At 37.3% G+C, this 21612-nt stretch overlaps 1 protein-coding gene across 5 annotated transcripts in view; it reads right to left on the bottom strand.

The window, feature by feature from the left end:
- Positions 1 to 20096, bottom strand: part of slc4a4b (solute carrier family 4 member 4b) — a 74893-nt gene extending 54797 nt beyond the window's left edge. For all 5 annotated transcript variants that reach the window (XM_051677615.1, XM_051677616.1, XM_051677613.1 and 2 more), the window contains exon 1: positions 19784 to 20096. In XM_051677615.1, coding sequence (XP_051533575.1) covers positions 19784 to 19800 — 17 coding nt within the window. In that variant the 5' untranslated portion in view covers positions 19801 to 20096. The remainder of the gene's footprint in view (positions 1 to 19783) is intronic.
- Positions 20097 to 21612: the final 1516 nt, after the last annotated feature.

Below are 21612 nucleotides of genomic sequence, written 5' to 3'. Positions count from 1 at the left end.
AACAACTTTACAGCTCAAATAATACATGAGATTTAGCAGAAGAATTAATGTAAGTGATTTTATACTATTATATTGTAAGTGCCTCACTGTAACCTCGATTTTTGCTTCTTATTTTTCTTTTAAAGAAAAGGAGGGACGAGTCAAAATAATTTTTTTGGTAATCAACATTATGACAAATGCTGTCAATTGAGCTTAACTTGTACTGAACCCAAAATATTCCTTTAATACTGCAGGTTGTAACTATGGCATCACTTTTTAAGTTGGTGTAAAACAATGTAAGGCAGTATATTAAACATAATTTTTCATTTTAGTGGATTGACAATTTTTATAGTGTATAGTAAACAAGTTTGGGGAGTAACGGAATACATGTAACAGGATTACATATTTAAAATACTACATATTAGTGACTGTATTCCACTACAGTTACAATTTAGTCATTGGTATTTAGAATACAGTTACATTCAAAAAGTATTTTGATTACTGAAGAGATTACTTTGCATTTTATTGTCATTTGTTTCATTTAATATTTAGTCCTTTCAGATGGAAAACATTTATGCATATAAATGATGCAATCCAAAGTGCATTTGAACAGCAGTGAAACACTTTCTTATGATGTGTTACATTCATACGAGCAGACAGAGAAGTAAGTTTGAAGTAAGTTTGGAGCAGAAGAAAAAGAAATAAACCTTGTGTAAATTGTCATGTGATCATTTAGCTTTATGCTAAGATAAAATGCTATTTCTAGCCATTTTAAATGCACCTGTTGCCAGGCCTTTTTTTTTTTTTTTTATCAAGAAAACCCATGTTAGATCTTATTTTGTTTCTCTAGTAAAACCTTTGATATTAGGGCAAAAACCTTATTCTTGATGATACTTTTTGTATTGTTTTCCTGTAAAAATATCTAAATATCCTTAAAACAAGATCAGTTTGATTTATCTTGTTTTAGAAACAACACTGCATAAGATATTTAGGTTTTTCTTGTGTATTTTGTCTTACTGTACTGGAAGAGTTTTTATAGTCAAAACAAGTGAACAAATCTACCAGTGCTGAAGAAGTAATCCAAAGTATTTAGAATACGTTACTGACCTTGAGTAATCTAACGAAATACATTACAAATGACATTTTACAACATGTATTCTGTAATCTGTAGTGGAATACATTTCAAAAGTAACCCTCCCAACCCTAATAGTAAATATTTATTTAACTCTGTCTAATGACAGCAGCATTCTTTATAAGTAGGCTTATATATTCTATATTTTACTCTATTCTTTCTCCCTCTAACACGTATATCCATTTCTCTACACCACTACATTACACAATCTTTTCATTTACGTGTACTTAATCCATTCCCACTTATGTGGAAGAGTGGAATACGTAGAATAGATCTAATTTCCTCTGTTCTTTAAAATAAGAAGCAAAGGCCAGGTGGTTGTGTAACCCGGTTGCATGCGTGTTGTGTTTTCTTCTGTGATTAATGTTACACTCTGGCCAGATACGCTATAATCTCTCAGTTTATTATAATTCTTAAAACACCCCAATAAAGCTGGAGTGGCACATGTATATATAATATTGAAGCAGCAAAAAAAGTGTATTTATCCCTAATGGAATACAAACAGGAAATAAAGATTGAGATGTAATTAACAGATGCTCATTATGTAATGATAATATACTGTATGTTGAGAGATAAAAGGGTGAATCTCACAAAACCTCTCAAGACCATGTGTGGGTTAAATTTGCACCAAAAAAGGAAAAGGAAAAAATAAGAAATTATATTGGAAACAATATAAAACTCCTCATAAGCACAATTATAATACATTATAATAATAACCTATTCACAGATATACCTTAGGGTATAATGCAATATAGCACAAGCAATGTTTAATTTTATCTGCAGAAGTTATAATGTAATTTTTATATATATATATATATGTGTGTATATAACTTACATCATTATTTGTCATTTTACTTGAAGCATACCTATAGGTATGCTTTAAGTAAAATGACAAATAATGCTGTAAGTTATATACATTACACATGCACAGATTACAAAATAACACACATTCAATGTAAATTTTGAAATATTACGAAAAATACTTGTAAAGCTACAAGGTTAAAATATATCAGAAACTCTAAATATGTAATCTTGATCACACAGGTAGCCAATATTATTGGGTGTAAACACACCCAAGAATACAAAAAATCAAACTGACTCTATACTGGACTCTATTCAATAAACTTTAATATTTGTGAAACTGAGGGCCTGGGTAGCTCAGCGAGTAAAGACGCTCACTACCACCTCTGGAGTCGCGAGTTCGAATCCAGGGTGTGCTGAGTGACTCCAGTCAGGTATCCTAAGCAACCAAATTGGCCCGGTTGCTAGGGAGGGTAGAGTCACATGGGGTAACCTCCTCGTGGTCACTATAATGTGGTTCGTTCTCAGTGGGGAGTATGGTGAGTTGTGCATGGATGCTGCGGAGAATAGCGTGAAGCATCCACATGCGCTATGTCTCCACGGTAACGCGCTCAACAAGCCACGTGATAAGATGCGCAGACTGACGGTCTCAGACACGGAGGCAACTGAGATTCGTCCTCCGCCACCCGGATTGAGTCACTACGCCACCACGAGGACTTAGAGCGCATTGGGAATTGGGCATTCCAAATTGGGGAGAAAGTAAAAAGAAATTAAAAATAAAATAAAAATGTTTGTGCATCTTATTTGAATGCTTATTTTAAAAATAACTTCCATTATGTAAGTTTGACTTGTAATGTATGTATGTTACAAGTTTATGTTATGGCTGTTTATAAGAAGATATTGCTTTTGTCACTTTACTTAAAGCAGGCCAGGACCACTTATAATATGATCACGTCTTAGGCCTTTTGACCGTTTACACTATACAGCACTTATACGATTAACTTTATTAACTTCTGCTGCGTTAAAATTGGATGTTGCTTGTTTTATAATCAAAAGTATTACTATGAATAGGGGAAGTCTTATAATGTATTATAACTGTAGTTATAATTATTTATGAGAAGTTATAACTTATTATAATGTGTATTATGAGACATTATGAATGCAGTATAATGCATTTGTAATGTCTTTACAATGCCTTATAAATATGGGCTTCATAGAAAGTGTTACCATTATATTTAACATTGTTGCATTGTCACATTATGACAATTCATGACAATTAAGCACATTTTCTAGCCAATTCTCATTACCATATTGCAAAATATGCCTGTTCTTATTACTATAATTACAGAAAAAAAGATGTATTATTTAAATTGTAAAATATTTATACTTATATTTGTTGTACTGCAGATTTAAATAAAAAACATTACATTATCATCATTTTTTACAGTACTACGTACATTAAATAATTATTGCAGTAATGAGAATCATTACAAAATGTCTGTATACATTACAGTAATGACAATAAACTGACATAAAAATATATGTATATTTTTTTACATTATTACAATATACTCTTAGGAACAATACATGCTAAGAAATTCTAAAAAATGTCAACATTTTACTTTTCTCTTAAATTGTTATGCTGATAATATCATTTGAAATTAAAAGATTTGCTATTAAATAAGAAAGTCTCAGACTTATAAACCGAACTGTATAATCAACTGATCGTTTAGAATACACTCGAAAACAAGCAAGGATTCGTTTATAATGTTTTATGATATGGAAAATCACAAGTCCCAGGTAAAGGAATGTCATGTTGCTAAAGTAAATACGAGCAATAAAGGTGTGTAATTACTAACTCACTGACATCCCAGTTCCTAGCAGTCCTTGACTGTTTTACTATTCAAAGGTAGGACGGAAGACACAATCGCAAACCAACAAGTAAGGAAAAATACCGGCATTTACACTGATAGCGCCTAGGAACATTTTCTTCTGTCAATATCACATGTGACCTCAGAAACTGTCAGGTTTCATAGAAGTGATCAATCAGGAAACAAGGTGTTGGCCTGACAGCTGCAGACCCTGTAAGACGTGAGTGTTTTCTGGGGTCAAAGGTTATTTGGAATCTGACACCTAAGGTGGGGAAGTGGCTTTATTGGATACTTGAGAAGTATCATCTCCTTGCTGCACTCTGATTGTGGGTGGTGAGTGAATAAGATGCAGGTTTTTGCACTGAAATACCATGTGCAAAAAAATATGTAGTAAAAACAGGAAAAAAGGCCTACTGTGCGTATACGTATCCTACAACTGTATGCGCTCAACTTGATCCATATCCAGTGTAACGAATTAACATGAAACAATTTCAGCAGTTCTGGATAATATTGTGCGGTAAAGTTAACTATAGTTTCGCGAACTGCATTTGCACTCGGATTCAAAAATGTACATAAATGCGCCTTTTGTTTTTTTGTGATGTCGATGCACAAATATTACTTGTCTGATCTGTTACCACACACAAGGATGCCATTTATAATGCCAAAATTGCAAGAGTAAAAACATTTTAAGTACCTTTTTAAATATAACTCAGATTAGAATTCAGAAGTAATCTACTCAGCACTGCATATCAACAACATATTTTAACAATTTATCTCCTTCTCAGCTCATTATTTGATGAGACTGCCAAAGGTTCGTACAGTTGTTCACAAAATTCATCATAACTGGAATCCACTCTCTGAATTATATGTCACATGATGATTTCTCGTAGTGAGGTCACGTGACGACAGTTTAGCATACCACTGTTTGCAACAAAAATAGTTCACATACTATTTTTAATAAGAAGTATACTGCACAGTTTTGGAGTGAGCTAGTATTCAATTCCAAACATAGCCCAGGTCATAGTGCATTTACCTTTTGGGCTAACATTAGGGAGTGACTATCAGCTAGCTAGCAGTAAACATGAACTCGCACTTATTAGGAAGAACCCTACACCCTTCCAAGCAGCCACTGATTGTCCATATCAGTTCTTACAGTTAGTTTAGCCGGTGTGTTAAGCTAGCATTTAGTGCAACGTCTGTTGGAGGCATTTGGAGTAGCAGATGGTGTAGCAGTCATAGCGAATGGTGTAGATTTGTTTAAATCCCGAGCAGCTAGATCCACTTAATCTTTCCAACTGACAGGACTAACAGTGGAGCTGGAACACAGACAGTAATAAAAGACAGAATGGAAGGATAAAACCAAATTCCTGAGCAGCACCTGAGTCTTTGAAACATGGACTTTGTCTTTCTGCAGCCAGACCTGAACAATATCATCAAAACTAAAAGCAATATCATCTTTAATAAGTCAAACAAGGGTGGACTGGTACATTGTTGACATTGTAACATTGATCTTATTAGATCTGCTAAAGTTACTGATGTGCTGAAGTAAACATGAAATCAAAATTGACCCTATTTACTTTCTTAATACACGTTTCATGACATTTCAAAGAAATAAAAATGCTTGTCTTTGTAATCCACGGTTGCCAACTTTTCGCCAATCGACTGCTGGGGCGCTTGAGCATTTTGAGCGCTCACTGACCCCCCTTAAGCATTTTGCAGATTAAATCAAGTAGGTATAGCTGCAGGCCGGAGATCTCCAAAAGAGGGTGGGGTTACACCAGAAGGGAGCAGGGTTTCTCCAAAAGGGGGCATGTCATGCACTCACGGTTAGAGTTTGGGAAAGGGTTAGGGGCAGTTTGGAACTCCTACCCCTTTTTGGAGCTCTACCTGCAGCTATATCTTTCTCGATTCAATACAGGACACGAAGCCTTCAATATGTATACATTTCGCCATCCGACAGGCAAAGGGGAGGGGACATGAGCATTTTTTCACCTAAACACAGGCAAAATACAGTTCATCCCCGCTAAGATGGGACAGCTAGCCCTATCGGAATATTTCATCAAAATCAGAGCTGTCGAAATTAATGCATTAACGCATGCAATAAATTTATGGTTAACGCATTCATTTTTCTTAATCGCGATTAATGCATTTACCACTTTTTACATTAAACTGACATTTTATTAAGCTCTGTGTGAGGTTGTTTGAAAAGTGCCAGTTCAATAAGCATAACAAGACATTCTCTTCAAGCTCTTTTCATGTGGAGTTCAAAGCGGCAAGTCATGTTAATGCGGCTTCTTGATTACTGTAGCAATGTGAATAGCCACTATTAATATTGTGGAGGATGAGGGATTAAGATTTAATGCCCACTGCAATGAAAATGCAAATTACAGTGACTAGAAATTTCTATTAGTCAACCTCCCATTTAGACTTTGGGAAACGTTTATTGTTACTTGAATTGGTGCAATTTTAGTGCATTTCTATCTTTATACTGTGGAATCCTTTGTTTGGAAAATGTTAATAAGACATTACTGCTACATATCGTTTTCTTTTCTTTTTGAAGAAGGAACTAAATGCATTTTGACCAGAAAATAAGTATATATAGAGTCAAATTTGAGCACTTTCTAAATCATGTGATTAATTGCGATTAAATATTTTCATCGACTGACAGCACTTATCAAAATATACTAACCTGCTCCGCCTCTAAAACAACTTTCCTTTTCTGCTGACATCAACAAAACCTCTTATTTTTTAACCTCTCCCCTCTTGGTACTGAACATTCACTTTTCACACTCCAATCACATCCCGGTCGACAAAGTCCTGTTTAACTTGGAAATACAGCAGATTATGGAGGTAAAATAGATTGCGAACGCTGTTCCATGTACACTTCATATTGTGTGTGCTCTATCTGCTGGGTCTGATTAAAAAAATTTGGGCAATGCAAAACAAATTTCATACAAAATGTGTATTCTTAAGTTAAAAAGTGGTTGTTTTCATGAATTATGCCAACAACTTCTTGTTCAGTAATTTGTCATAACTAGACCGGACTACTGTAATGCTCTCATTGCAGGCCTCCTTGCATGCGCAATTAGACCCCTGCAAATGATCCAGAATGCAGCAGCATGTCTGGTCTTCAATGAACCAAAGAGAGCGCATGTTACACCACTCCTTGTCTCTCTTCACTGGCTGCAGGTTGATGCACGTATCAAATTCAAGGCTCTGATGCTGGCATACAAAACAGTCACTGGGTCTGCTCCAGCGTACCTAAAATCCACTGCCATAGAATTGGCAGAGACGGGGGGCACACATCCCCCCCAATGCTGTGAAGGGAGTGATTTGTCCCCCTTATTTATATGTTTTTATCAATAACTTGCAATTGCATGGCTGTGAGTCTGTCATATTGAGACAAAAAACTGAAGTCTCCCCTCCATTGTATGAGTTGGTATCGCCCAACTAGACGGTGGTGTCACATGGTCCCTGTTACTTTTCTCAGTGCTGGCCAGGATGCATGAACATAAATGACATAAACAGTCATTTATTATTACTGGATGAGGATTTTTAAAAATACTTTTATATATAATGCTGAGGTGGATTCTCATAAATAAAAATAACTAACCAGTGTAAAATGTCTCCAAACATAAAGTGTTCTCAGATTTAAATGTGGATGAATGGAGGATTCGGTTTTCAAGCGTCAAGCGCCCCCTGCAGGAATAAAACTCACAAGACATTGGTGCAATTTTGGTCTGTAGGTCTGTAACCCACACAAAACTTTAGGATGAATTTAGAAAACATGAAATATATCACATAAGTCATATGTGGAGTCAGTGAAGATGTTAAAGGTGTCCATAGAAATGATCAGTTGTTTATCATGGTGAGGAAAGCAGACAGATATTTCAGATGCGCAGGTAAGAATTGTAATTTTCTGAAAGGGTGCATTTTTTCTAAAACATTAGAATTCTAATTCTTTTTCTGAATGTTTGATATGATACAGTGTATAAATATTTAAGAGTATGCATTGAATTAGGGATGATGGGATTATAAAGTTTTACTATTAACCGTGATTAAAAATATCACAGTTAATTTAACCATAATAATTTAGAATCCACCGTTAAAATCCATGAAATGCTTTATGTATACATGGCAAAAATATTATATATAATGTATAAATGTATAATATATAATATAAAAGAGTTTTTTGTAAGATTTTGTAAGCCTAAATGGGAAGACTCTGTGTGGGTACTGAGCTGTTGCTATGATTACGGACGGTGGCACGTGGTGCTTTAATGGCCAGGTGTCGCGAACAGAATGTGAACTTTCAATTCACGTGAAACTGAAGCTTAAACACACGAATTCCAAAATATAACAGGATTCGATCTACCAAATTCATATCCATCAAAAAAGTGACTTAAATTGGCTGTTTGGCAGCATTTAAATGACTGACTGAAGACGACGGATGTAAAACAAATAGACAGATGTCCTAGAAAGACACATTCTACAAATGAGACAGGGTGCTCCAGTAGTCGTCAAACATCAAACTAGAAAGTTTAATATTTTTAGCTGTGGTGATTTTAAAGTGATGAATTAAAGATGCCACTTTTTGAAATGCTTAAAGCGTGCTGACAGCGTGTGGTTCATTTGCATGCTATCAGCAAGTAAACTTTGAAAAGTTGCGTCTTAAATCGTCCTCATTATTTAAAGCATTGCTTCGGTACAAATTCACCGCATTCAACAATAAATGTCCATTTTAGTCATGATCGGATCTTAAATTGCCTGCTCTAAGTAACATTCCCGTTATTATTCTTAGTCCAAAGGTTTATTTGTGTGGTGTTGTGGACAGTATTTAGAGTCTGTTGCCGATTCTTAATGATGGGGTGTCTGACAGAACAACGGATTGCTTTAATAAACTGATGTAGAAGAAAAAACTGTTTAATGCCGTGAACTACATGTTGCGCACCCACAATAATCGTACATTTACACACTTTTGAAGCACTCTGTTTACACTTAAGCACATCACTGAGCTCGGGATGCACATAAACGGTGTCATGCCCTAGATTGGAGCGTCTCTTATTACCTCCTTTTGTGTGTGTGTGTGTATTTATCATTTTTCTTATTATAGGGCTTCCCTTAGCATCCACATATCCCCCAGAAATACGTCCACTTAGACGTTTAGACAATTGTTATATGATATGCATTTTTTTTGCATCAGTGCTATTGCATAATAAGAAAATGTGCATATAATTGTAAAACCGGTTAACCGTGATTTTTGCTCAGACAGTAATCTAACCGTCAAAAACTCACACATGCCATCCCTACATTGAATATACTTTTTTTAATTTATCTGTGCATTGATTTGAAGTGTCATTATGCATTGTGTAATGTGTTGTAATGAAACATTATGACCCCCTCCCCCCATTTGGTCCCTCTCAATGTTCAAACCAAATCTACGCCATTGCTAAAATCATTTCTGCAGAGCTACAGTCCCACCAGAAGCCTGTGGTCGGCTAATGAGCGGCGCCTTGTTGTACCAACACAAAGAGGCACTTTCCCGGACTTTTGGTTTCACTGTACCTCATTGGTGTAATGAACTTCCCAACTCCATCCGTGAAGCAGACTCACTCTCTGTCTTCAAAAATCGGCTAAAACACATCTTTTCTATGAGCACAACCATTCACTCATAAATAAATAAAGAAACAATATTAGAGATATTCTCGTTGCACTCTTATCTGTCTTGGATACTATTATTCTGATGCTAGTGAACCTATGTAATGAAGCACTTTTCGTACTGCTGTCTCCTTAAGATGAATCGCTTATGATGTATTATTCCTCTTTTGTAAGTTGCTTTGGAAAAAAGCGTCTGCCAAATGAAAAAATGTAAATGTAGGATGAGAAGCTGGTGTGCTGGTGTCCCCATCAGGCTGCAAAACTTCCTTAACCAGGCAGACCATACCTGTCATCTAGCTTCAACAACTGCAGGTTGGCTAGTTGGTCCACCATCTAGGTCAGAACCAGACCAGAACTAACCAGCATAAACTAGCCTGGACCAACATGACAATGGACCCTTTTCACATATCCGGGTTTGGAATGCAGAAGAAAATGATAGCAAGTTTAACTGATATAGCTGTGAATGGGAGACCACAGCAAATATTATTTTTGCCTACCCATTTGCTAAATAAGGCAGAAACACATCCTCAAAGTCTGTAAAATGGGGTTCAGTCATGGAGGCCAGAGCTGAGGCTGGATTCACAAAACATTCTTAAGAATAAAAATTATTATTAACTACTATTACTACTTTTAACTTAAGAAAGGAATAATTCACCCAAAAATGTTAATTATCTTATCGTGCCATCCCAGGTGTGTATGACTTTCTTTCTTCCACAGAACACAAAAGAAGATTTTTAGAAGAATATCTCAGCTCTGTAGGTTCATACAATGCAAGTAAATCGTGGTCCAAAAAGCAAATAAAGGCAGAATAAAACTAATCCATGTCTTCTTAAGTGATATAACATGTGTGCGTGAGAAACAGAAAAATATTTAAGTCCTTTTTTACTACAAATTCTGCTCCCTGCCCAGTGGGTGGCAATATGCATGAAGAATGCGAATGGTCAAAAACAAAAGAAGAAGAATGTGAAAGTGAAAGTGGAGATTTATAGTAAAAAAGGATGTAAATATTGATCTGTTTCTCACCCACACCTATCATATTACTTTTGAAGATATTGATTTAACCACTGGAGTCATATGGATTACTTTTATGCTGCCTTTATACGCTTTTTGGACCTTCAAAGTTCTGACCACCATTGGACCTACAGAGTGGAGATTTTCTTCTAAAAATCTTTATTTGTGTTCAACAAAAAAAAAAGAAAGTCATACAAATCTGGAATGGTATGAGGGTGAGTAAATGTTGAGAGAATTTTCATTTTTGGGTGAACTGTCTTTTTAAGAAGTGTTTTCGGGAATACAAAATATTCCTAAATCTTTTCTTAAACTGTTTATGGATAGATATCTTCTTACAAACTTCTTATTATGTATTTAAGAACTTTATTATATCTATCTATCTATCTATCTATCTATCTATATATATATATAATTTATTTTGGTGGTCTTTTCGACGGGGTATTTAAACATTTCTCGCAATCCAGTGAGGAGCTCCTGAAATAAGTGGGAAAAGTGAATTACAGTGACAGACTTTACGGTTCAGAAGACGATTCTAGATTCCTAGAAGACTATAAATATACCTTTCAAGAACATTTTTAAAAATAGCAGCATGCCAAGGACAAGAATGCAGAAAATTTACAGAAACGCACAGGTTCTGGTCTGGTGACAGTATTTTAAGGGGTTGTGATGGGTGTTTGGGTCTCATTTAGGTTTGGCCACAACCAAATAGTTTAGGATGGGACAGCTGCCTTACTATCTGTACCTGCTCGAAAACCACACTACATTCTCTTCTGGTTCCTCATTCTCCTTGTCTGTCTCTAAACTATTTTCTCCTTTCATCTTCATCCATTTCCCCCATCCCACATTTTATCTCTTTTCTGCACCTCCTGTCAGTCCTTCAGTTGTTTTGTTTTTTTTTCATTTGTACAAGGCGCTCTTTGTTTTCCACAGCACATTTTCTCTCTGCTGTCTTTCTATACCTCAATTTGTTTTCTCTTCCTATAATTTTTTCTTTTTTCTGTTCCTCCATTCAGTTTACATCCCTTCCTTCCTCTCTCTCTCTCTCTCTCATGTGGTTGCATGCTGACGGTTGGGATCATGATGCACGGATCACTAGGAATAAATCTCCTTCCTTTAACACCTTACACAACACAGCATATAAACAAATGATTATTACACCAAGCTTGGCCAATCAAAGAAACCTTTTCAACAGTATTCTATAGTAAGAAACTTTCTGGTATAAAAGCTGATGCTTATGCTGTATCTTCCAACTGCTTCTGACAGAAATGACAAATGAAGAAACTCTTCCTATACAACACTTTGATTATCTAGCACAGATCCCAATGCAAAAACTTCCAAACTAGGGGTGGCTATCGATACAGATTTCCCAATTTGATTTGATTCCGATTTCAATACGATTTGATTCAATTCAGATTCATTTAGGTATATTCCATATATGGAGAGCTACACTTTCCTATTCACTTGAACCAGCTAATAAAGGTCTTCAGGATGAATTGTCAACTCTTATGTCTGTTACCAAGCAAACAGCTGTTGTGAAGTAAGTAGATAAAAATGATTGATGAAATCTCATTTGCCATTGGAAACCAAATGTAAATGTATGTTTAAAAGGCGCAGTGTGAAGTTACAACTCTGAAGAGAAGACGCCATTCTCTTTCATTCAGCTGCTGCTTCTTGCTCTTTTGAGCACAAACTGCTCAACAAACTGTTCTTTCGAACATCTGCGCTATTTTTAATTGTTGGTGTATGTAAACATGCACTAGATGGATGTCTTTGTTTTGATGTGTTCTCAGCTTCAGTGCACGATGATACTGTATGTGTGTGCGTCTTCATTGTGCAGCATTTTGTGCGTTATGTGTAAATCCTGAAATGTAGTTTTATAATGCTGTGGTGCTTGTTCATTCTCCTCCGATTGAGTTTGAAATATGGTTGTATTTGAGGGGCTGCATGATGTTATCCAATCACAACAGCTGGTGTTTACGTTGAAGTTTTAAGGAAGTGCTTAGGCCAAAAACAGGGCGCAATAATTATCAACATTCTGATAAATGACTGTTTTGGTGTGAATTATCAGTAGACCTCAGGGAAGATGATAAAATTAGTAAAAAAAAAAAAAAAAAAAAAAGAGTATGTCATGACCCCTTTAAATTAAAATGACCATGTCACTTCAACTTAAATACTTATGTCAAAATAACTAAAATGAAACTCTTTTAGTGATATGCCAGCTAGTGACAGGAAATGTTAGCATGCTAAATGCATGCTGGTGGGAAGCAATACTGGCACAATGCTGAGGCTAGCACAGAAATTGCTCAATGGATAAAGAAATATATATAATACTCAAAATGTATTGGTCCTCAACCTAAGCTCTAGCTCCACTCTTCACCATGATGGTAACTCCAGTCTCCCCCTTTATATTCATCTTGCAAAAAAGACACATAAATTAAGACTTAATTTTAAAATGTATTCGCGTCCCATGCAAAGCATGCAGGGAACTTGAAATCCTCTGCCAGTTTCAGTTAACCAAAATAAATAAATAAATAATGTTATCCCAATGCAAATGGAATAAGTAAACCTGACAAGACACAAGTTCCATTGGTTACGTGAATTTTTCAGTAATATGAACATGGGACGATTGAGTGAAACTGATGATAGTGAAAGTTATTTTTTGTGTATGTAGGAGTGTAGGATGCCAGTGGGGTTATCCTAAAGTTAGGACACTTCTTTAAGATTTCTGGCAAGTTAAGATGCTTCTGTAATACTCTTTTCCTATCTGCAGTTAAGATAAGATAATGCATATAGGAAATGTTATTCTGTAATAGCTTTTGTTCCGAATGAGATCCTAACTGAAACTGCTATGGTTACCACCAAGCAGATAAGATAAGAGATACAGGGGACCTTCTCACATGGTGCATTACGAATAAAAAAAATAAAAAAAATACAACAGGGCCCAGGATATTCAAATGGTATTAACGTAACAGATATACTAAAAAACACATTAAAACTGAAGTAAACTTTAAAGTAAAAGATCAATCTTGGGATTTTAAGAATCGATAGTGGGATTATTCAAACGAAAATCTCGAATAATCGGAAAAAAAAATCTATATTTTTATCCATCCCTATTCCAAACTCCAAGCTCAATGCCTATGTAAATAGCTTCCCTTTCTGAAAAGGGAAGTCATTCACATGCAAAGCAAGTTTTTTGTTGTTGTTTTTTTGCACAGACAACCTTTTCACACTTTAGAAATACTGTATATGCACTGATGAATCATGCAAAACCCTATTTAAAGACCCTATTTAAGGTGCATTTTGATTCTATGTTACCTTTAGATAATTAAGTTTTCATTGCAGGAGTGTTAACCCAGCAAGTCTACGCCAATAACTCTAGAATTCACACTTCAAGTTCACATAGATCAAATCAATGTTAACTTTCTGAAACACAAATCCGTCTATAGTAACCCAGCAGCCTTATGGCCACTTCAATCCCTCATGTACAGGCCAGCGAGATGACCAACCTTATACTCTCAAGGAAAAAAACAGAGATATAAGGAGACAAGAAGAGGTTATTTGAGGGCAGAGTCAACATTTAATCCACAAACACACAGGACATTCTTAAATGACTGTGCATTTTCCCTTAATCAGACAAATATCACTTATGCAATCCTGTCGTCTGCACAGGTAGATAAGCCTGCGTGAGTACAGGTTAGGAATGAGGAAAAATGAGAGATGCTCAAGAAATTCTGGCTTTTTTTAATTCTTCATTGTGTGGTTGATCTGTTTCACTGCTTTAGATTTAAAAAAAAGTCTGATTCAAATGTTTTCGAATTTCACTTGAAAATGTACCATGTTTTTTTTTTTTTGCCATGATACCATGATAATATGATTTTTGTGTACCATGGTATTCCCTAAAGTACACTGTAGTACCATGTAAATACCATGGAGTATATAAATATGGTATTCGTCCAGTACCATGGCAATACTATGCTTTTTGGAAATGTACTACCACTTTTTAAGAAAGGTAATACCATAGTATTCTATGAAGTACGACATAAATATCATGGTATGTGAAAATGGTAATCTTTTAAGACCATGGCATACACCAAAGTGCAATGGTATTGCCATGTTTTTGGACCTGTGCCATGTAACGCAATGGTCTTTGGACATGTACAATGGTATCTTTGAAGTGTACCATGTAAAAATCATGGTACTGTATATAATACATCATTCATTGCAATGGTATATCTAAGTACCATAACTGTATATGCAATCTATCAATGTACTTAAAATTTTACTTAATAAACAGTTTGTGCTAAATATAAGCTGAAAATCACAATGTCTTCTGCACTGCAATAAGACACACAAGTGTCAAGATGTGATCTATCAACTCACATTCCCACCTCTTAACCCCACCCCCACCCACCCAAAAAATGGATGCCTGAAGGCAGCTGGTTCTTTCTATGACAGCACAAGTTGCTCTGAACTAAAAAGAGATTGAATCTCCCTTTTGCAGCTTGCGTTATATCAAGCCATTTGTTTCTGGAACACCAGGCGAAGCACACGTTGCTCCTGGACGCTAAAGACCTAATTGGCTTTGACAGGAGCTTCTTGGAAAAAGATTACTTTGACTGCTCAAGCCGCGGCTTCAGGGAACCTGTAAAGAGGGCGATTTACAACAGCGTGGCTTGGCAGGAACATGAGAATGAACTCATCGCACATGTGTTGCCTATTGAGCCCCTGAGATATTTCATTCTGTTACAGTACATTCTTACAAATAAAGGTTCTTTGGTTCTTTAAAAGACCATCTTAATAAAGAAACATTTTGACTATATTGTTCTTGATTTGGCAATATGCAGGGTTTCCACCGATGAGTTAGACCAATGATTGACCATGTTGTTTGTAATTACAGAGATGATACCCAAAACCATGGTACTACCATGGTACATGTCCTAAAAACATTGTATTACTATGGTAAATGTCCAAAAAACCTGGTATTACCATGGTATAATAATTATTGTATTCATTTAAACCTGTATTTAAATTGAAGTCCAGCGTACTTCAAAGATTACCATGGTATTACCATGGTATATGTCCAAAAAAACATGGTATTATCATGGTACATACCCCCAAAAAACATGGTATTATCATGTTACTGTGGAGGCGAGGGTGTGGCCGAGCACCGTGCTGTGGAGAGTAAAGCGAGGGAGATGAGTGGAAAATGATTGCCACTAGTGCTTAACACCTGTTTTAGTGAGGAGCGATTGGGGCTTTTAAGGAGAGGAGACAGTGGCAGTCGGAGAGAGAGCCCAGCTGAGAAGCTGTTCGTGTGTGTTGGCCGATGTCATGTGCTTACCTGAGTTATTTGAGTTTGAATTGAAGCTACACCATTGCGCTGTTAAGCTAACAAGTTTTTGGTTTTGTTTAATAAAAAGTGACATTCCTGAGTGGAAATCGCTGTCTCCTGCTTCCTCATTCCTTTGAACTTATTACACTGGTGCCGAAACCCAGGATTGAGGAAGATAAGTCGTCATGGAGTCCTCACCATTGGCGGAGGTCATCAAGACTCAGCACCAGGCCCTCCTGAAGCTTCGAGTGGAACAGGAACAAAGTTTCGAGGTGCTCCTGCAAACCCAGGCAGAGGACCGGCAGCCGCGGGACCCCCACTGCAAATCACACTGGCCAAAATGGGTCCCCAGGACGACCCTGAAGCTATCGTGGAGCTGCTCGAGCGGGCCGCTGCGGGGTTAGGCTGGCCCTAGGCAGTGGGCGGTCCACCTGCTGCCGCTTTTGTTGCGGGAGACACAGCTTGCGGCTCAACAACTGCCGGTGGCTAACCTGCTGGAGTACCTGGACCTGAAGAAGGCCATCCTACAGCGGGTTGGTCGAAACCCCAAGCAACATCTGCAGTGCTTTTGGGCGCTGACCTATGGGGAAACCTACGGGGAATTCGGCTACCCATTCGTATTCGCTCAGCAGCTCCAGGATGGGGTTGCGTCGCGGTGGACTGCGATGCCAGGGGACTCGTCAACTTGGTGGTGCCAGAACAGTTCGTCGATCGGCTGCCCAAAAGGACCGCGGAGTGGGTCTGGTGCCACCACCCCACATCTGGACCTGAGGACCACTTGATGGCGTGTCCGGGAGACGGCCAAGCTTTCTCTCTCTCTCCTCCTGCTGTCTCTTCCCTTCCCCAACCTCGCCCCGTCCACGTCCCTGCTCCCCGGAGAGAGGGGTTTATTCCCCCACACCCCGCTCCGCGGGCTCGTGGGGGTTCCGGGCGCCTCTATATCATCCGTGTCAGTTCTGCGTCAGGATGACGCAAGGGAGGGCGAAGCCCTGGCTTCGCCAGCCCTTAGAGGTTTCCCTGATGGGGATTTCCCTCTAGAGCAGACGCGAGACGAGACCCTGAGATACACCTTTGATCAAGTGAAAACGATTGATAGTCAACGACTCCAGCCAGACGTTGTACTCGCATATCAATACTTTCCTTTTGTAAATGATCTGTTGTATTGAGTGACGCAGGACGCTCAGACAAAAGAGGACCACCGGTGGCAGACCAGACGATGCCCTGGCCCGAGTCGGGCGGTGGGTGAGGGCATGGCCGAGTGCCATGCTGTGGAGAGTGAATCGGGGAGATGAGTGGAAAATGATTGCTACCTGTGTTTAACACCTGTCTTGTGTTTCAGTGAGGAGTGAATGGGGCTTTTAAGGAGAGGAGACAGTGGCAGTCAGGTGAGAGAGCCCAGCTGAGAAGCTGTTCATGTGTGTTACAGTGCATTCAGAAAGTATTCAGACCCCTTAGTTTTTTCATATTTTGTTATGCTGCAGTTTTATGCTAAAATGCTTTAAATTAAAAAAAATTTAAAAAAAATTCACATCAATCTACACTCCATACCCCATAATGAGAAAGCAAAAAACAGATTTTTGATAACTTTACAAATGTATTAAAAAGAAAAAACTGAAATTGATAAGTATTCAGACCCTTAACTCAGTTACTTAGTTGAAGCACCTTTGGCAGCGATTACAGCCCCGAGTCTTTTAGTGTATGATACGACAAGCTTTGCACACCTGGATTCAGGGATTTTCTGCCATTCTTCTCTGCAGATCCTCTCAAGCTCTGTCAGGGTGGATGGGAACCATCGGTGGACAGCCATTTTTAGGTCTTTCCAGAGATGTTCGATTGGGTTTAAGTCCCGGCTCAGGCTGGGCCTCTCAAGGACATTCACAGAGTTGTCCCTAAGCCACTCTTCTGTTGTCTTGGTTGTGTGCTTAGGGTTATTGTCCTGTTAGAAGGTGAACCTTGAGGCCCAGTCTGAGATCCTGAGTGCTCTGGACCAGGTTTTCCTTAAGGATATCTCTTTATTTTGCTGCATTCAGCTTTCCTTCAACCCTGACCAGTCCACCAGTCCTTGCTGCTGAAAAACACCCCCACACCCCGATTGCTCAGTTTGGCCGGATGGCCAGCTCTAGGAAGAGTCCTGGTTGTTTCAAACTTCTTCCATTTAAGAATAATGGAGGCCTCTGTGCTCTTGGGAACCTTCAATGCAGCCAAACATTTTTGTAGCCTTCCCCAGATCTGTTCCTCGACACAATCCTATCTCTGAGCTCTGCAGGAAGTTCCTTTGACCTCATGGTTTGATTTTTGCTCTGATATGCATTTTCAGCTGTGAGACCTTATATAGACAGGTGTGTGACTTTCCAAATCATGTCCAATAAATTTAATTTGCCACCGGTGGACAAAGTGTAGAAACATCTCAAAGATGATCCAGAGAAACTGGATGCACCTGAGCTAAATTTTAAGTGTCAATGTGATAATTCAGTTTTTTATTTTTAATAAATTTGCAGTTATCAAAAATCTGAATTTTGCTTTGTCATTATGGGGTATGGAGTGTAGACTGATGTTATTTTTTAAAAGCATTTTAGCATAAGGCTGCAACATAACAAAATGTGAAAAAAATGAAGGGGTCTGACTGCACAGTATGTCCAAAAAACATGGTACTATCACGATAAAGCCCACAAAACATAGTATTACCATGGTGCATGCCCAAAAAACATGGTATTATCATGGCACATGCCCACAAAAACTTTGTATTATCATGATACATGCCCAAAAAACATGGTATTATCATGGTACATGCCCCAAAACATGGTACTATCATCATGGTACATGCCCAAAAACTTGGTATTACTATTGTACAATAATTATTATATTCATATTCCACTGTCTTTACATATTACTCCACAAGGTACTTCAAAGAATACCATGGTATTACCATGGTACATGCCCAAAAAACATAGTATTATCATAGTGCATGCCCAGAAACATGGTATTATCATGGTACATGCCCAGAAACATGGTATTACCATGGTACATGCCCAAAAAACATGGTATTATCATGGTGCATGCCCAGAAACATGGTATTACCATGGTACATGCACAAAATACATGGTATTATCATGATAAAGCCCAAAACACTTGGTATTTTCATGGTGCATGCCCAGAAAACATGGTATTATCATGGTACATGCCCAAAAAACTTGGTATTACCATTGTATAATAATTATTATATTCATATACCACTGGCTTTACATATTACTCCAAGGTACTTCAAAGAATACCATGGTATTACCATGGTACATGCCCAAAAAACATGGTATTATCATGGTACATGTGCAAAAAACATGATATTACCATGGTACATGTCCAAAAAAGCATTGTATTATCATGGTAGATGACCAAAAACCATGGTATTATCATGGTACATACTTCAAAACATGGTATTACCATAGTACATGCCCACCAAACATGATATTATCATGGTGCATACCCAAAAAAGCATGGTATTATCAATGTACATGCCCAACAAATATGGTATTATCAAGGTGCATGCCCAAAAAACTTGGTATTACCATAGCATAATAATTATTATATTCATATGCCACTGGCTTTACATATTACTCCAAGGTACTTCAAAGAATACATGTTACATGCCCAAAAAACATGGTATTATCGTGGAAACCCATTACACTGGTAGAGGATGGCAAATGCTTGAACTGTTTAACAGTTATGGTGCTGTATTGCTGTTATGAGCTGTCAAACACATGCAAATGCAGAATTTGCGATGTTTAATAGATAATAACTTCCGTCACTGAAATGTGAAGTCCTAACCGCAGACATACCGCGCAGATCTCTTTCTCTGTCCTGAAGAGTAGAATTACACCTTTACTTTTTGGTGAAGAAGCAGGACGGATTCATTATGGGAGGGATTTTTCCACTCAACTCACTATTGTGAGCAGAAGCAGGGTCGATTTAACTCCAAAATATGAGGCGAATAAAGGTACTCACTTGTTTTTGTCGCTCATTTTCACTGTCCTCTTCTGCAAGAAGTCTTATGTCTCCTTGTGTCTCAGTTTAAGTGCGTACAGGCTTCGGAAAGACTTTCAAAACGCGCGCAAGTCCAGCCTCTCTGGATGCGTCAAAACAAGGATACATTCACTCACAGCGAGACTTTGACTTCACTTTTTCTGTTTATCTGGAACCAGAGCCATTAAACTGACTAGGACACATTCAGTCACCCCAGCAGTCATAACGCAACAGGCTCATAAACTCTCGCCGTCCAGTTGTAAAAGTCTCCACGTTGTGCGTAAAATCCAGCGCTCGTGAGCCTCGTTTGTTCATATTTAAAGATCTCGCCCTCCTCCAGCGTGACGCCAGCAGTGGGAGGCAGAGACAAGAGAGGTCACACATATGCCACAGTGAATAGCTGCATCCTTACACAGCACACACGAGAAATATTTAATTTTAGTAAGCGTTTAAAATACATTAAAAAGATATGACGGTAATATAGTCAATTAAATACACTTGTTTCGAGTCTGGAACAATTCAGGGCTGTTTTTATACCTTCTCTCTAAAATTATACAAGTTAATTACATGAATAAAATTGTTAATATTTTATTAAAATCTTATTGATATTATATTGTAAAGTTTAGGGTTTGAGAAAGAGTTCATTATATACTTAGTAAAGCAAATTAAGTACAATAAAATATTATTCCGGGTTCAATACAAGTTGAGCTCAATCGACAGCATTTATGGCATAATGTTGATTACCACAAAAAATAATTTCGACTCATTCGTCCTTTTATTTTAAAAAAACGAAGTTACACTGATGCACTTACAATGGAAGTGAATGGGGCCAATTTTTGGAGGGTTTAAAAGCAGAAATGTGAGGTTTATAATTTTATAAAAGCACTTGCATTAATTCTTCTGTTAAAACTTGTGTATTATTTGAGCTGTAAAATTGTTTAAATCGTCATTTTAGGGTTTGTTGACATTACATCGTCATGGCAACGAAGTCATGGCATCTTTACACAGAAAAAGTAGTAAGCGATTTTATCACCCTAAAATCGTGTTAACACACATATTGTTTACATCTTGTGGTTATATTTCTTAAAAAGTGAGTATTTTAACATTTACGGATTGGCCCCCGTTCACTTCCATTGTAAGTGCCTCACTGGAACCAAGATTTTTATTTTTATTTTTTATTTTTTAAGAAAAAATCTAGTCCAAAAATAAATAAATTTTTGTGGTAATCAATATTATGCCACAAACGCTATCGATTGAGCTGAACCCGTAATATTCCTTTAAAATACACATTGTTTCAAAAGTATAGCGACAAGGCGTAAACATTATAAGTGTATACATTTTAGTGTGATAAAATCACTTTCTAGCCTTTACTGTGTAAAGTTAAATAGAATATTGCAACTTCGTGGGAAAGTCGACTCAACGCGTAAACCCTGTGTGGCTATCCTTTTAAAACAATGGGGATAATTTGTGGGGGCCAAGGCTAACCCAAGCCCGTCGATTACCTAAGCTGTCGATTGAGCTTAAACTGTATTAAACTGGGAAAATACCTTTAAATATATAATATAAAAACAACACTAAGGGTTATCTTTTATGCTGTGTTGCATGACAAATAATAAAATAAATACATAAATTAATATATATATATATATATATGAATATGAGCAATATAATAGTTCAAACATTTTAAATGCACTGGGTTAGCAATTGGAAAAATTCCTGAGTTGATTATACATCCCCTGAAAATGGACTTTTTAGTAAGTAAATAGTAATAGAATAAAATAAAATATTAAATATATGGATGTTTAGGTTTT

Source organism: Myxocyprinus asiaticus, chromosome 38, assembly GCF_019703515.2.
Source record: "Myxocyprinus asiaticus isolate MX2 ecotype Aquarium Trade chromosome 38, UBuf_Myxa_2, whole genome shotgun sequence".
NCBI lineage: Eukaryota > Metazoa > Chordata > Actinopteri > Cypriniformes > Catostomidae > Myxocyprinus > Myxocyprinus asiaticus.
This window is presented reverse-complemented; position numbering and strand designations above follow the sequence as displayed.